Source organism: Mesocricetus auratus, unplaced genomic scaffold (assembly GCF_017639785.1).
Source record: "Mesocricetus auratus isolate SY011 unplaced genomic scaffold, BCM_Maur_2.0 Super-Scaffold_100015, whole genome shotgun sequence".
In the NCBI taxonomy this organism is placed as follows: Eukaryota; Metazoa; Chordata; class Mammalia; order Rodentia; family Cricetidae; genus Mesocricetus; species Mesocricetus auratus.
In genome coordinates this window covers 63,236,542-63,252,562 of record NW_024429198.1, presented here as the reverse complement: position 1 = coordinate 63,252,562, position 16,021 = coordinate 63,236,542, and the positions used below count along the sequence as shown (strand labels likewise).

The 16,021-nt window shown below is 47.8% G+C and overlaps 1 protein-coding gene across 3 annotated transcripts in view; it reads left to right on the top strand.

Moving 5' to 3' along the window:
• Epb41l4a (erythrocyte membrane protein band 4.1 like 4A) overlaps positions 1-16,021 on the top strand; it is a 192,189-nt gene that overhangs the window by 22,050 nt on the left and 154,118 nt on the right. The window contains exon 1 of one of the 3 annotated variants that reach the window (XM_040758054.1): positions 1,685-1,948. The exons of the other annotated variants lie outside the window; for them this stretch is intronic. Within the exon in view, the coding sequence (XP_040613988.1) occupies positions 1,853-1,948 (96 nt within the window). The 5' untranslated portion in view covers positions 1,685-1,852. Of the gene's footprint in view, positions 1-1,684; positions 1,949-16,021 lie in introns of those variants that run through there. 3 annotated transcript variants of the gene reach the window in all.

The following is a 16,021-nucleotide window of genomic DNA, read 5'->3' as shown; positions in this document are numbered from 1 at the left end:
AATTCGCTTCCTTACTATTGGGTGGTGTCAGGGGACAGAAGGTCTCGGGTGCAGAGGAGATTCTTGGTGGCATTTTAGGGAGTAAATTCCGGCAGATGGTGACTGCGGACAGGAACCCTGTGTGGGCTAGGTTCCCCTGCTGGGAGAGGGAGAAAAGACAGTGACAGTATTCTCTGGAAGAGACTGGGCACGGGACAGGTCCTGGGGATAGCCTGGGAATGCCACGGAGTAGGACAGCAAAGTTCTTGCCAGCGTGGAGCGTGCAGTCTAGTACCCGATCAGGGAAGTGACTGCCTGGGTGTAGGGGGGAGCCATTGGTGGAGATGTGCGGGTACAGTGTATATGCCATCCGTCTCCTGGGTGGAATGGAGTGGTCCTTAGGAAGTGGCGTTTGGGGCGGAATGGTGAAGGCGCAGAGGCAGAGAGTTCGGGCAGAGGAAACAGCCCACGAAAGGACCTTGAGACCCTGAGCTAGAAACAGAGGGGGACCCAGCATGGCTGGAGTGCAGTCCTCCACAGAAAGGAAAGGGCTGGTGCTGTGGTCACAGTGTGGGCGGGCGGGCACTTGGTGGCGTGACGGGGCGTGGCAGGAGATTGAAGGAAACGGGGAGTACGGGGCAGATGAGAGCCATAGATCCAGGACTCAGTGGTTTCTCTCCTCACCTGTTTGCCGCTGGAGTCCCACCTGCAAGCTCCAGCTTATTCCAAAGGGCAGCATTTGCCTAATTGTAACTACCTGCAGCTGGTGACTGATACAAACTACCGGAGACAAAAATCACAGCAGGTTTATTTAGGAGTGCTTGTTCTTAGAGAAATAGACCTCTGAAACACAGGATTTTATTCTTGTAAAGCTTTGGTTTATGGGCTTTGTTTTGTTTTAAAACTTTATCACATTTATTTATATGTGTGTGTGTGCGCGTGCGCGCACACATATGTGCATGAGTACAGGTGTGTCACAGTGCATGTGTGGAGATCAGAGATTATGGGAGTTAGTTCTCCCTCCCCTTCCCTTGTGTGAGTGGGTTCAGGGCTTGGTGCCTTTATTTCCTGAGCCATCTCTCGCCAGCCCTGTTTTGTTTGTTTGTTTGTTGAGACAGTGTCATGCTGTGTAGCACCGGCTGGCCAGGACTAGGCTGGCTCTGAACTCTGGAGCGCTGCAAGTGTAGGGGGCCTGACTGTGTGAGCGGTGTCTGAGGTGCACACGTGAGCCACATTTGAGCCCTGTGGTTGGATGCCCATGGTAGTCATTTCTTTCAGATCTGCGAACTCAGATTGTCCATCTTATATAGAGAGAAGCCTTTTTCTTGTCTGCTGCTTTGGTTTTTCCTCACCAGTCGCTTGGGCTCTACCGAGAGTTGTAGTCCCCAAATAACACACAAGACGCTGTATTAATTATGAAGCTGTTGGCCTGGCTTGCTTCTTACTGGCTAGCTCTGACTCAAGTATTTACCACATAATTATTAATCTAAGTATTTCTCTTACCGGAGAAAAGTTCCAGACATCTTACTTCTCTGGCGGGCTACATCGTGACTCCCTGTGTTTCTCCTACCCAGAGTCCTCCTGGACTCCTAGTCCCACCTATCTTGCTTCCCTATTGGCCAACAGTGCTTTATTGACATATACACAGGACTTCCCCAACAATCTTAGTTTGTTACTGTTCAGATTAGTTGAGCTGATATTTTAGTCTGTAGTAAATACAGGCACACTGAGAAAAATTCAAGATCTGAAGAAGTGCCTATGAGGTCAATAGTCCTTCATTCTTCACACACTGCTGAGGACGGAGAGAGACCTAGGAGGGAGAAAGGGGCGGCGAGGCCTCTCCACAATTCCTCTGGTTCTATTATTATTATTTATGAAATCAGCAGTTATTTCAGCAATTATTTCAAGACCACTTTTGACGCTCCATAGATGCCGTGTGACACGCTGTTACAAGTTTTGGAGTCATTTGGTACGTGGCGACCGGATGTAGTTTGGTTTGCTTGCCTTTTAAGCTGTGCTCGGTTACTGGCTATGTGGCGTCAGACAGGTCTGTATCCTGACCTCCTCCTTTTTTACCGTGTGACAACAGACTGGTTGCTGAGCTGTTGATCTGCTTTCAGGCTCTGCCTTCACAATGAGGTGGTGGTAACAGATCTACCTATTTCAACAAAACTGTGGGGCTCAGTGTTACCTTAAATGCTTGTGAGTACAGCAAAAGCCATACAAACCATCATACTTTAGTGCTTGAGTGTATTAAAATAGCTTTACAAATCTTTCCTAGCATAGGAAAATAAGAAACTTAAACTACATAATTCTCTCATATTTGAAGATGTTAGAAAATTGCTTTTAAATTATTTGTTTATTTTATTTTTTAAATTCGGGCACTTGTGTTACACTGTAGACCAAGAACTCATTATATAGACCAGGCTAATCTAAACTTGTTAAAAATCATTTTACCTCAGCCTCTTCTGTGTTTCCTGAGAGCTACCATGCCTGTTGGGATTTGTTTTGTATGTGTGTGTGTGTGTGTGTGTGTGTGTGTGTTTGTGTGTGCGCATGTGTGTGTGGGTGCATATCAGTCCCTCTCTTGGGATAAGAAATTACTTTAGCAGGAGTTTACAGCTCATTAAATTAAGAACCAACTGGCTCAGAAGCCCAGTAACTAATAATTTACTCTTAAATGTGTGTTTACACCTGGGAACTCGTAACGGGAGGCCACGGGGGAAAGCAGCGGCCTGCGAACTCCCTCCCTGGTGCTGAGCCTGTCCCCTAACCAAGCTGCTGTTTTAAAATTAAAGACTGCAGTCCATACGCCACACAATGGCAGCGAGGAGAGAGCAAAGGCTTTCCAGCTGTCCTGCGTGTGGTGCGGGGAGGATGGGGAGCAGCCTTGGTTGGCTCCCTGAGGCAGCCGGTCCTGACTGGTCAGGTGACGGGCGCTGCAGTGTTTGTGTCAGGGCAGGCTGCCTATTCGGAACCCTGGCTTCTCCATTCTTCTTCTTTCCCCTTCTCAGCCCAGCGGTGCTGCTGACCCTTGACCACTCCCCCGGGAGCTTTCAGTGTAGCCTAGCAACTGTATAGAGACTCTGATTCGCATGGTCTGGGCGCTGTTTGTGTTTGGTTAATGGAAACCTCTCCCCCAGGTGACAGGGATGCCCAGAGAGGCCGGAGAGTCAAGGACCTGGGTCAGGCTGATGGATGTCTCTAGACATCTCCTCCCCCTCCCCCTCTTCCTTAAGTCTGTGTTTAAGGCTTCATGGCCGGGCATTGGCTGTGCTTTGTCCATTTAAACTATGACCTTAAACTGCTTGCTCTTTTAAATGGTGTGAAGGCACACTTATCTCCGTTAGAAATCACGGGTGGCGCCCAGCTATTGTGAAGGTGAGTTGTTAGCTGCCCTTCAAGCGTTGAATGAACTTGGTAATCTGTGGATTTCCGAGGAACACCAATTTCCAAGTCTTCCCGTGCGTGTCAGTTCCCAGAGTGTTTGGTGTGTCTGGTGTCTGGTCGTTTGTTCCACCCGGTCCCCACACGGTGCGAGACTGCGGTGCTCCAGGCTCTTACTGTTAGTAAGACTCTAGGAGTATGGAATGTGGGGGACTAAGAGTGGACACTGTCATTCTCAGGAGAAGTCTTTCTTTGTCAGTCAGCTGACTGGAAGATGTCCAGCATGCTGAAAAGACTGACTTTAGGTGGCTTGCATAGGAGATCGCTACCTGGTCGGGACTGTGGTCACCTTCTCACAGGCAGAACTTTGTGACCAAGTGAGGTGCGCCCGATCTTAATTATACAGCCCCTAAATGCTGTTCACTTTGACAGATCTTAAGATCAAAGGGCGTTGTTTCTTTGAGCTGTTCTTGTTCACTTATTAATGTTCCCACATGCACAATGGCCAGGCTAGGGGGGTAGGCTGCTCAAGGCTCTCTTTCTGGGTACTTCAAAACAAACAAAGACAAGCACACACACACACACACACACACACACACACACACACACACACACACCAACCACACAGGCAAGGTTAAATGAGGGAGTTGGACACAAATTCTGGTCTCAGGACCTGGCTTCCTCATGTTCTGATTAAATCTTCTAGGGCAAACCTGTTTTTCTCTCTCCAATTGTATAGTGCCTCAACATGTTAACAAAATACACAATTTACTAAGCTGTTTTATGTAGATCTTCATCTATAGACGACGTCTGTTTGAAAACATGGAAACTCAGTCTATGCTGTGGAGATCTCATGATGTAAAAAATCAATGTTATTTTGAAACTAAAGGAAAAACTTGTGAGTTACTCAGCACAGTTATTTACATTACTGCTCCCATCGTAGAATGCTTTCCTCTGGGCGTGGCATGGCCACTGTCCTCTGTAGCTGTCAGCATCTGTGCTTGTCCTCAGGAGTCCCTGCACAAGAACGAGTCCATTAACTTTCCATCATGGAACAGGGTCAGGGACCAGGAGGTTCCATCCCTCCCCAAGGATTTGTGGACAGTTAATGATTGCTGGTGGTGTTAGGGTTTACTTGTCTCGTTGCTAGGGCAAACTAACAAAAGCTATGGGAAGGAGGAATGGGGAGAGGAAGGGAGGGAGATAGGTTAGTTTATTTTGGTGTATAGTTCTTTGTTACAGTGGGGAACTTGTGGCAGCAGGAGCTGGGGGTAACTGGTTATATTGTATCCATGGTCAGTAGTAGAGAGAGAGACGGATGCTAAAATTCAGCTACCTTTCTCTTTCGTTAAGCAGCCTGGGGCTCCCAACCGTGCAGTGGCGTCACCTACATTTAGAGTGGGCCTTCCCATCTCAGTTAACTTGGTTTTGAAAACCCCTCACTGGTGTGCCCAGAGCGTTGTCTTCAGGTTGATTCTAGAGCCTGTGAAGCTGACAATATAAACTACCGGAGGGGTTGAAGGCCATGAATCCATATCCATCCCTACGGATCTGTAGACAGTCACCAGTAGCTGGGGGGAGAGTGGCTTTTTTTTCTTCGGGGGTGTAGCTGCCCATAAGTTGACCATGATCCAGTCAGTAATCCCAATTCAACTCATCAGTGCTTGGGTGCAACTGTTAGTCTCTGTTGTCTGGGTGCTGATCTGCCCAGATCTCTGCAGAACAGGTTCACACATCACTACCTGGTAAGAGAAGTTGTCACTGGTCAGTTCTAGGCAGTTAAGTTTTAAATTGATTATTATTATTATTAACTACCATTTTACCATAAATTTTAATGTGCGTGGTATTTTGCCTGCATGTATGCTTGTGCACCGTGTTTATGCAGCGTCCCAGGAGGCCATAAAAGGGCATCGGATCCCCAGGGACTGGAGTTACAGATGGTTGTGAGCTGCCTTGTGAGTGCTGGGAACTGAACCCAGGTCCTTTATATTTTTTTGTTGGTTTGATTTTTGAGACAAGGTGTTTTGAACTCACCATGCAGAGCATGCTGCCCTTGACTCACAGAGACCCTCCTGCCTCTGCCTCCTGAGTTTTAGGATTAAAGGTGTTCGCTACCACTGCTGGAACTACCATGTGCTTAATCACTGAGTCTAGACAGTTCTTTAATATCTTTTTTTCCCCAAATAATATTTACCATTCAGGTAGTCCTGTGTCTCGTTGTGTCTTGGGACGACAATGTTGTCTGTAGTTTAAAAATGGCATAGCCTTTTACTGATGGAATGCTTCCAGAAACCTTATTTCAGCGTCTGCAGGATGGCTCAGTGGGAAAGGCTGCTTGTTCCACAGGGTACAGAGCTCATATAAAGGTAGAAAGAATCACTGCCACAGAGTTGTACTCTGGTCACCACATACATGCCATGGCAGAAGTTCCTACAGAAACATCACACACACACGTACACACACACACACACACACACACACACACACACACTAAAATACTGTAAATATGTATAAATATGCAAACATTGTTTATGCTGGATTTTTCTGACTGTCTTCAGGAAATTCTCTTCGGAGAGCAGCACTTCAGTATAAGTGTCTATGTGAGTCACTAATTGTGACATAAGGCCCCACACAGAACATCATATAATCTTTAAGTATCTTTTTGCTTGTTTTTCAAGATAGAGTTTTCTCTGTATTACAGCTCTGGATGTCCTGGAACACACTCTGTAGACCAGGCTGACCTTGAACTCACAGAGATCCTCCTGCCCCTGCCTCCCAAGTGCTGGGATTAAAGGAGTGGATTACCACCACCCTGCCTAATCTTTAAGTATCTTTAACATTATACACAACCTTCTTCAGATTTACCATTTATTCTGGCATGTTTTAGTGTTTTACATTTCTGTCACACAGATGAAAATAGTCTCAGACATGAGCTAATCAATGTATAATCTCCATATTCTCTCCTATTAATCGTTTAAATTATCGCCTTATTAGAAATGCTTACCTGAGCTGGCTCTGGTGAATCCTTTCACTGAATTGCATTTGAAGGTTCCAGTTTACCCTCTCTGATTCCTGTTGCCTCGTTAGCTACATACGTACTTAGCGATAGGAATTTTTCAGCTGTAGTGTATAGAAGGGGGTGACTGTCTTTTGTGGTTCACCGTTGATATAAACATTGTGTAATAACATGACTTTATTTCTTTAAGTTATAGTTGTTTGTGTTTAAAATGCAGTAGTTTCTCCATTTTGGTTTTATGTTTTCAGAAATTCTCTTGGGATGATCTCATTTCTATCCCAGGTTGGCTTGGATGTAAGCACTGTAACCCAGGCTAGATTCAAACTCAGGGTCTTCATCATCAGACCTCCCAGTACTGAGGTTACTGATGGGCTCCACCATGCCCAGCTCAGATAATCTTTAGTCAGGTGCAGTTTAGACTTTACCTTTGAGATGTATGTGCAGTGGAAGGCTCTGGGGCCCAGAAGGGCATTGTTACGGATGGCTTGGCCATGGTCAGGAAGAAGGTCATTGTCTGACTTTTGCTCTTATCGACTATGATGCTTTTTATCTCCCTTGGGGCAGAGTGGGGCTCTCCCCATGTCCCCACACACTCCTGATGCAGTGGCTTTGTTGTCTTTTAGCTAAAGCTGGGGACAGCTAGGAACCACGCTGACGGCGAGTCAGTTGGAGTAATGGAAGGGGAGTGGATGGCATCGTCTGGCTTCTTTCTCTTCTCTGGTTGCCCTTCCTTCCTGCAGGGGAATAAAGGTTGTCTGCTGTGTCTTCCTAGACTCTACTGTCCAGTCCGAGTGGCTCAGCCAGGAACCTAAGTTTCAAGATGTGTCCCACATTTGCTGTGTGAAATGTGGGAATAATAGGGAAGGCAGTGTTCTGGTACGCAAGCTAGACCCAATCGACAGGGGGGACCCTCAGCTGAGAAAACACGCCTCCGTAAGACTGGCCTGTGGACAAGTCTGTGGTGCGATTCCTTTATATATGGTTGAAGTGTGTGTGTGTGTGTGTGTGTGTGTGTGTGTGTGTGTGTGTGTGCTCAGCACGTTGTGGATGGCATCACCCTGGGTGAGGGTGAGTGGTTCTGGGCTGTGGAGGAAAACAAACTGAGCAGGCCAGTGAGCGTTGCTTTTCCACGGCCTCTGATTCCGTTCCTGCTCCCAGGTCTTTGCCTTGAGTTTCTGTCTGATTTCCTCAGTGATGCAGTGTGATCTGAGAGCTGTAAGCCGAAACAAACCTTTTCCTCCCCAGGTCGCTTTTGGTCAAGACATTTTCACAGCAGTGGAAACCTAACCAGAGGCAGATGGTGTCGAGGCTCATTTGCAAACTCCTACATTATGTTCTGCAGCCAATGTTCGCCCCAGCCTAACATCTTTGAAAGATCAGAGTCTGACAGTTGGATCCTGTCATTTTTTAAATATTAGATTAAAATAAGCACAGCACCCCCTTTAAATCAATATTGGGCCAAATAGATGAAATTAGAAATCTCTGTCTGCCTTAAGTGACTGTAATGTGTAAGCTTTTTTTTTCTCCAGATCTATCAGGACTTAACATTGTTAATTTTTATGCTAATAAAATTTATTGCTGAAAGTTTGATGTCCCATTGGAAATAATTTAGGACCAGACAGAAGTAATTTGCTGTAAGGATATTTTATGTCAGGTTTGGGAATTTTATGGCCCGGGTTTATGAGGCAGATGTGTCGGAGGCTGATCCTTGACTACATTTCCTGGGCTCACCGGGAGCTGCGCCTCTGTGGTGCTAGAGCCTCCTCAGGCAGCAGCCGTGCTAATGCCGCAGTGACTAACAGACGGAGGGAGGCCTCGTGCTTCTTAAAAATATAAAGCACTGGGGCCGAGTCCTCTAATAAAGGAGCTAGAAATGAGTGTGACTGTAAGTACTAATTAAGCCATATATAAAGCTAGCTATTTGGCGAGAAATGAGGACACAACTTTGCTTCTGAAACCTTAAAGCTAGCGGGAGAAAAGAACGATGCTGTGGGCTTGAAAGATTGAAGCACACCATCAGCGTCCTTATTTCCAGAAACTTCTCCCACTTTGAGCATCTGTCAGGAGCTGAGACTGAAGCAAAGTCTCCAAAGGTCTCTAGTCGAAGATTCAGAGATACAAGGTGTACACTTGAAACAAAGTCTCTGAAGGTCTGTAGTTGAAGATTCAAGAGATACAAAGTGTGCACTTGAAACAAAGTCTCGGAAGGTCTCTAGTTGAAGATTCGAGAGATACAAGGTGTGCACTTGAAACAAAGTCTCGGAAGGTCTCTAGTTGAAGATTCGAGAGATACAAAGTAGCACTCGAAAAACACAGGATTGATGTCGGACCGATTGGCTTCTGTCTCCTTCTGAGTTTCAGGTCTCATGGTGATCATTGGTATAGTCAAGTGTTTCCATGCAAATCCGACCGCCGTCTGAGGATTTTCGGACGGCATGGTTATGAACTAGACAAAGTGCCCTAGAGCCAGTTCTTGCCTTTTTTTTAGAGTACATTGTTTTACAGACAACCAAAACAAGGAAGTAATATCATGTTTTGATGAAAGCGATGTAATAAAATTAATAGTTTTTTTTTTTCTGGACATGGAGGGAGAGAGGAAGCTCAGTGTTTCACTCTAGATACAGAGAAGCCTTTCTCCTGGGTTTTTGTTGTTTCGGTTGTCACGCAGCCTTTCACTGACATTGGGATTTGTAGTATTTGTGCTTCCTGGTTTGATTTGATATTCTCATAGCTAGCTCATCTGATCCTTTACTCCTGCGGTTGTTCTCTAGGGCCAGGGCTGAGCGGTCCAGGAAGCAGGGACTTTTCTCTTACCTAGAGCCCCTCCAGGTAACCATAACGAATCTGCTTGAAGAGTGGATTCAGTTCTGACTCCTGGCTAAGATCATAAAATAGAGAAACTGCATGGCTTCTTTTCATTAACATAGTCTCCTTGGGCTGAGGGTGTGGCTTAGCTGGTAGAGTGCTTGCCTAGCATGCCTGAGGCCTTGGGTTCTATCTCAGGAATGCAAAAATGGGATGTGGTGACTCATTTCTCCCCTTCCCTTACCTCCCTTTCCTTCCCTCCCCTCCCCTCCCCCTTTTTGAGACCGAGCTTCTCTATGCTGCCCTGGCTGTCCTGTAACTCACTTGTAGACCAGGCTGGCCTCGAACTCACAGAGATCTGCCTGCCTCTCCCTCCCAAGTGCTGGAATCAAAGATGTGTGCCACAACTGTCTGGCTCCAAAAGTATTTTGATGTTAGATTCTGGCTTAATTTGTTGGATACAATCTAAATGTAATAAAGAATTTTTAAATGCATGGCACATATGGGAAAATTGGAGGGGGGAAGGAAGACTGTTTTTACACATAAAATCACATAAAGGAAATTAATTACATATAAGGAAGCATTTACCAAACATCCCACTGTTAATTTTAAGGTAATCACCTAGATGTTTGAGGGTCGATGCATATGCTCTTTCTGTCTCCACTGATGCTCACTGAAAACCGAAGGTTGGCCAGGCTTCCCCGGGATTGCCTGACACCCAGAGTTACTGCAGGGAAAAGAAAATGACACTGGCCTGGCGCCAGCTCGCTGTGCTCTGACGCCTTTATAAAGGTGTTTGCCTGTGTTCGCACCTGCACGCATCTGCACACATCTGGATACTCCTCCACTCCTTCACACACTGCGAGTTTCTGGTTTATGGGAGGAAAGGTAAAAACAAATGAAGGACACATCAGCTCCAAATCCTCCCCCCCCCAGCCTTGCCTGATGTGGAAAGTAGCGCTAGGCTGTTTAAAATTAGAATTAACTGTTTAGCTAAGCTTCACCATAGATTGCTGGACTGCTCCCCGCCCCCCCCCCCCACCTTAAACCATTGCTGTAATCCTCCTGTGGAGTTGAGCATCCGATGAAGAAGGGAGCATGTATTTTCAATACGTATTGTTGGAAAACGTGCTTGGACCACTAGGAGTAGGCTCTGTGAGCAGACCATCCGAGTGTACCAGAGAGGCACGTGGGAATCTGACCGGGAGTGGGAGAGGCTCCTTGCCCTCTGTGCCTGCCCCTCCTCGAATGGCTCCCTTCGCCTGGGTTAAACCCCCTCTGCGATTCCCTGCAGTGCAGACCATTCCAGGCACCCATGCAGGGAACCATCTTTGAGAAATCCCATGTAGATCTCTTGTTGCTATTAGTTTTCATTATCCGTTTGTCGTTTACATCTTGTTAGCCTTGGATTCCCCCTTTGTGGATTATGTCAAGTTGTAAGAGATTTATACATAAAAGAATAGATCACACAGTCTTGGAGGAACTGCTTTCTGACCCAAGTGCCACGGCCACCTTAGGAGTGACTAGAACCTCACAAACTGAACAGGGCAATCCGTGCGGCCACGAGAGGCAGAGGGTGTGATTTTACGAACGCAGGATGGAGAAGAAGGCATGGTCCCTGAAGGTGTGGAATACCAGAGCTAGCACAGAGCGGACTGGAGACTTTATGAGAGAGCAGGCCCCCGCTGTGCCCCTCCCCCCCCGTGTGAAAATAGCACTAGCTGATTTTTCTCTCCAACTTCCAGCTCGGAGCAATTTCAGTGGCCTGTGTTGAAATGGTTTCTCCCTGCCCATGGGCTAGTAAACCAAGAGAGGTTTTCAGGACTGTACTCACAGGTGCAAACCGGAGATGGCAGATTTTGTTTGTCTGTTTTGGGTCCCGATTATGGATGCAGAGTCTATGGAATGTGAATTAGTGGATTCTCCCCGAGTTCCCCTGAGAAGCAATTAGGTGTGCTGCAGCCGGAGAGGCTCGCAGTACTTACTGAGGTGATGAGTCTTCTGAGAGCGGGCTCTGGGGAGGTCGTGATGCTTAGCGGAGGGGCCTCTGAGCATGTTAGCACTGCTCCCCGAAGCTGCAGCTGAGGAATCAAGGGTGGGCTCTGGGGTTCTGTACGTTTGGTAGCTAAGACAATGCTGAGCATCATTTTGGAAGTAATTCAAGGCCACAGGGCATCCCTTCCTTATTGAATAAAATTGGATGGCTGGGGTTCCTGGATCCTGGCCAAGATGATGACTGATAAATAAATCTAATGCATGCTAAAGGTCACTTTCGGGTGCTGGCTGTCAGTGGTTAAGTAGCATTCTGTGGGTGAGTAACCTTTGTAAAAATTCACCTCATGTGAACGTTCATGCACAGATTTTCTATTTTTTTCTTTTTAGAGAGAGAGGATCTCATGCAGTCTAGGTTGGCCTTGAGCCCTCCATGAAGCAGAGGATGGCTTAGACCTCTTGATAAGCAGGGGAGTTTTACAGGTGTGTGCCAGCCATACCTGGCTCTGCGGGTTTTCTGTATAAAAGTCAGATTTTGTTTCCTGGCACAACTGCCTGAGACTGCAGGTGTTGCATAGACAGCTGTATGTTTAACATGTGCAGTAACTGTATGTTTAACATGTGCAGTAACTGTCAGCTGCCAGTCTCTTTTCCAAAGTGGCTGTGCCATTTTTACAGCCCGGCTTGGGTCAGCAGTGAACTTAACATCAAGGGATCAAGAAGCATGGTAGCATTTCTTGATTTAGCATGTGTAGAGTGAAGCTTTTTCCTTGTCTGTCGCTTGGTTTTTTCTTCCTGGCCATTTGCCTGGGCTCTGCCACATTGTAGTCCCCAAATAACACACAAGATGCTGTATTAATTATGAAGCTGTTGGCCTTGCTTATTTCTTACTGGCTAGCTCTGACTTGAGTATTTATCCCATAATTGTTAATCTAAGTATTTCTCTTACCGGAGAAGTTTCCGGGCTTCTTATCCCTATGGTGGTTACATCTTGACTCCCTGTGTTTCTCCTACCCAGAGTCCTCCTGGACTCCTAATCCCACCTATCTTGCTTCCCTATTGGCCAACAGTGCTTTATTGACTTCCGCATCAAGCATGCACACAGTTGCTTTATTAATTTTCGTTACTGCTGTTGGAATGACAACTCGGCCGTGATTTCTCATTCAGTTTGAGTTCTCATTGAAGCATGAACATTTTTATGTTATGCTTGAGATGTGTGACCTCATTTTGACCTTCTGTTTCAGACGGCTTAAAAAAAAAACATTGCTCCTGAACGGAAAAGGGTGTTTGCCTGTATCGTCATTTTTTTTTCCAGGCTGGCTTTGAATTTATCCTGCCCCTGCCTTTGCCTCCCAAGTGCTGGGATTACAGTCGTTTGCCACTGTGTGCAGCGTGTTGTGTTGTTACTGTCTGTATCTGAGAAGGATGTGGGTTTAGGGTGAAGGGGGAAATGAGTATTTTAAGAACTTGACTTGGGTATCCCCACACAATCAGGGGCTTCGTGGGTGTCAGATTCTCAGCCCTGGGTCCTTGAAGTCACCCAGTGGAGATCTTCATCTCCTACTGCAGTTCTGACTCATGGGCCGGGGAGGTTAGGCGCTGGTGCTGTTGAAGTTTCCGGATGATTGTAACCTGCAGCGAGAGTTGGGAGCACAGCTCTACAGACAAACGGCTTGGACATGCGGCGTCACGCTGTGATTTCCGACACCCAGACTCCGTTTCTGTATCCATTCTCGGTGTTACTGGGGAGGGGTGACCAGCCACAAGATAAATGTGGTCCACTTCCCTGGAGAAACAGTTGTTCATAGGAAAGTAGTATTTTCAATTAACCTTCAACCCGAGGCAAAAGCGAGCCCCATTTTGTAAAGCATAAAACCTGTGTCTTTCCCTTCCCATCCTGCCCATCTTCCCTCCTCTCCCTCCTCCCTTCCTTCCCTCTGCCTCCTCCTTTCCCTCCTCCTTCCCTTTCCTCACACCCTGCTCCCCAATCCCAGTTGGTGTGTAGCCCAGGCTGTACGTGATCTCCTGCCTTTGCCTGGCTGTCGGTGCCGAGATTACACGTGTGTCTTGTGCCCTGGTTATGTGCATTTTTTTTCCCTCTGAGACAGTCTCACTGTGCATTCTGTCTGGCCTTGAACTCACAGCCCTCCTGCAGTGCCTTCTGGGTAATAAGTGCATGCACGCTTAGAGAAGCAAAGGCCTGGTAAGAACTCCTGAGAGAGTCGGTCGTGAGCGCCTGTGCCGACTTGGCGTCTTGGCAGGACTCTGCCACTGGAGCTGTTGGGAGAGGCTTGAAGACCTGGGGGGCAAAGCACTGTTGAGCAGTGTTTGTAACTATTGTTACGTAACCTAGGTGACTCGACTAATGCGATGTTTTATGGTATGAATCATTTTTGTTTAGAAGGCTTTGCCTTTTCATCATCTTTAACACCATGAAAGCATTTCTTGTGGATAAAGAGATTTCTTTTTCTTTTTACACAATGTGTCTTGCTTTTTTCCTCCCCCTTCTCCTTCCCTCCCCCCCCCCCGTCTTTAGCTCGGGGTGACAAGGGTCCCATGGCTCTCAATTCTGGACTTAGGAAACACTGGCTTCTTTCTTGGAAGGTTAAGCTGTAGGTAATGAGCATGTCCTTGGCTGCACTGTTGGCACACTCACTGCCAGCAGGGATGAGCTGCTGTCTTCAGCTCCGCACTTGGTAACGGTCAACTTAAATCATCTAGTTAGGGACCTGGGTTATTCTGTGGGGCTGCTTCTGACGTTTGAAGAATGCCATGTATTCCTGAACCGAGCACTCATTCCACGCTAATAGTTCTGCCGAGACGTTCTCCCAGAGATGGGTGTTTCTCATCCCGTAGGCAGTTTGCACTCTGGCAGAACTAACAAGTGTGCACTTGAGTTGCTCTCTCCACAGACGTTGAGGGAAAAACAATTAACATTTCCCTTTCCTTCAAATATGAGTCTGATTCTCTGGAAGGGATTAAAAAAAAACAACTTGACGAAACAGACTCGTGTAATTTCAGTGTTCTAGAAGCTGTGTAAACATCCGCTCCAGTGGTCCCCCCCCAACCATTAGAATATAAACTGGTGCTGGTGTGTGTAAATTGGGCCTTCCAAAGAGCAGCTACAGTTGCATCCTGTTTCCAGAGAGCTTGGCTTTGAAGCCAGAGCCTACGGTGGCGTGGCTAATGTGAAGGAGAGCTTGGGGCCAGCAGCCCGACTGCCTGGGTTCTAATCCTGCCTTTGACTTGTGCTGGCTGTGCAAGCTACTTCTGCCCTAGTTTCCCCTCGCATAAAGCATGAGTGAGATTTTGATTAAGACGGGAAGATTAGCACATCGAGGACTGTCAAGTAGCACATTAGCCTGCAACAGGCGTCCAGGAGCATAGCCAGTGTTTCCATGGAATGAAAACGCGGGTGGCTTTGACTTCTGCCCTGCTTGGCCTCTGCTCAGGAATGGCCAGGGAAGGAAGGGGAGCAGTCTCAGCAGAGCGGGTGGCGGTGGCATGAGGAATCGGGGAGGAATCAGGGAGGAGAGAGCTGTGCCGGGGGCCGGCCCAGGGCATTGCAGGAAGCCCCGGTCCTGTGAGCAAGTCACCCTTCTGCTGTGGTGTCCTCAGTGTCTGCAGCCTGCGTGATGTTCTCCACAGGCGGAGGGGACGACAGCAGGAAGTAGGGGTGACTCTGCTCCCTGTCTCTTCAGGTGAGAGGCTGGGCGGGTCAGCCGTTCCTGCTCAGCCTGCAGTCCCAGGCCCTATGGCTGTGTCCGAGTTACATTTTCCAGAGTAGATATTGCCACTCTTGGTTGTCAGATTATTTAATGATTGTCCCATAAATAATGGTATGGAGGGCTGGCAGGATGGCTCAGCGGGTGTAAAGGGGCCTGGTGACCTAAGTTCGATACCTGGAACTTACCTGGTAGGAAGTGAGACCCCCCCCACTCCCGCAAGTTGCCCTCTGACCTTTCATGTGTACATTGGGGTGCCTGCCCCCCCCCCACAAATAAATGTTTCCCATAGTGAAACTGCTTCGTTCAAATTCGTGGCTGGCTTTCACTGTACTGTGAGGTGCGGGACTCCTGGCCTACTGAGGTCTATCATCAGGTCTGTGAGGTGCGGGACTCCTGGCCTACTGAGGTCTATCATCAGGTCTGTGAGGTGTGGGGCTCCTGGCCTACTGAGGTCTATCATCAGGTCTGTGAGGTGCGGGACTCCTGGCCTACTGAGGTCTATCATCAGGTCTGTGAGGTGCGGGACTCCTGGCCTACTGAGGTCTATCATCAGGTCTGTGAGGTGCGGGACTCCTGGCCTACTGAGGTCTATCATCAGGTCTGTGAGGTGCGGGACTCCTGGCCTACTGAGGTCTATCATTAGGTCTGTGAGGTGTGGGGCTCCTGGCCTACTGAGGTCTATCATCAGGTCTGTGAGGTGCGGGACTCCTGGCCTACTGAGGTCTATCATCAGGTCTGTGAGGTGTGGGGCTCCTGGCCTACTGAGGTCTATCATCAGGTCTGTGAGGTGCGGGACTCCTGGCCTACTGAGGTCTATCATCAGGTTTGTGAGGTGCGGGACTCCTGGCCTACTGAGGTCTATCATCAGGTCTGTGAGGTGTGGGGCTCCACCTGTTCCTCCATTCTAACCTTGGGCCACTCTGCCTGGGCATAGATAGCATCACCCGCCATGTGGATCTTCACCTTCTAGGGGCACCCGTGGGCGGTGTTGCAGGATGATGGCACCCAGCACTGTTGAGTTGTCTCTTTGGGGTCGGTAGCTGTCAGGCTCTAGAACCAGGCAGGTGTTGTCTCTTCCTCCTCTCCACGGTTTCCTGCTCTTGTCTGGGAAGCT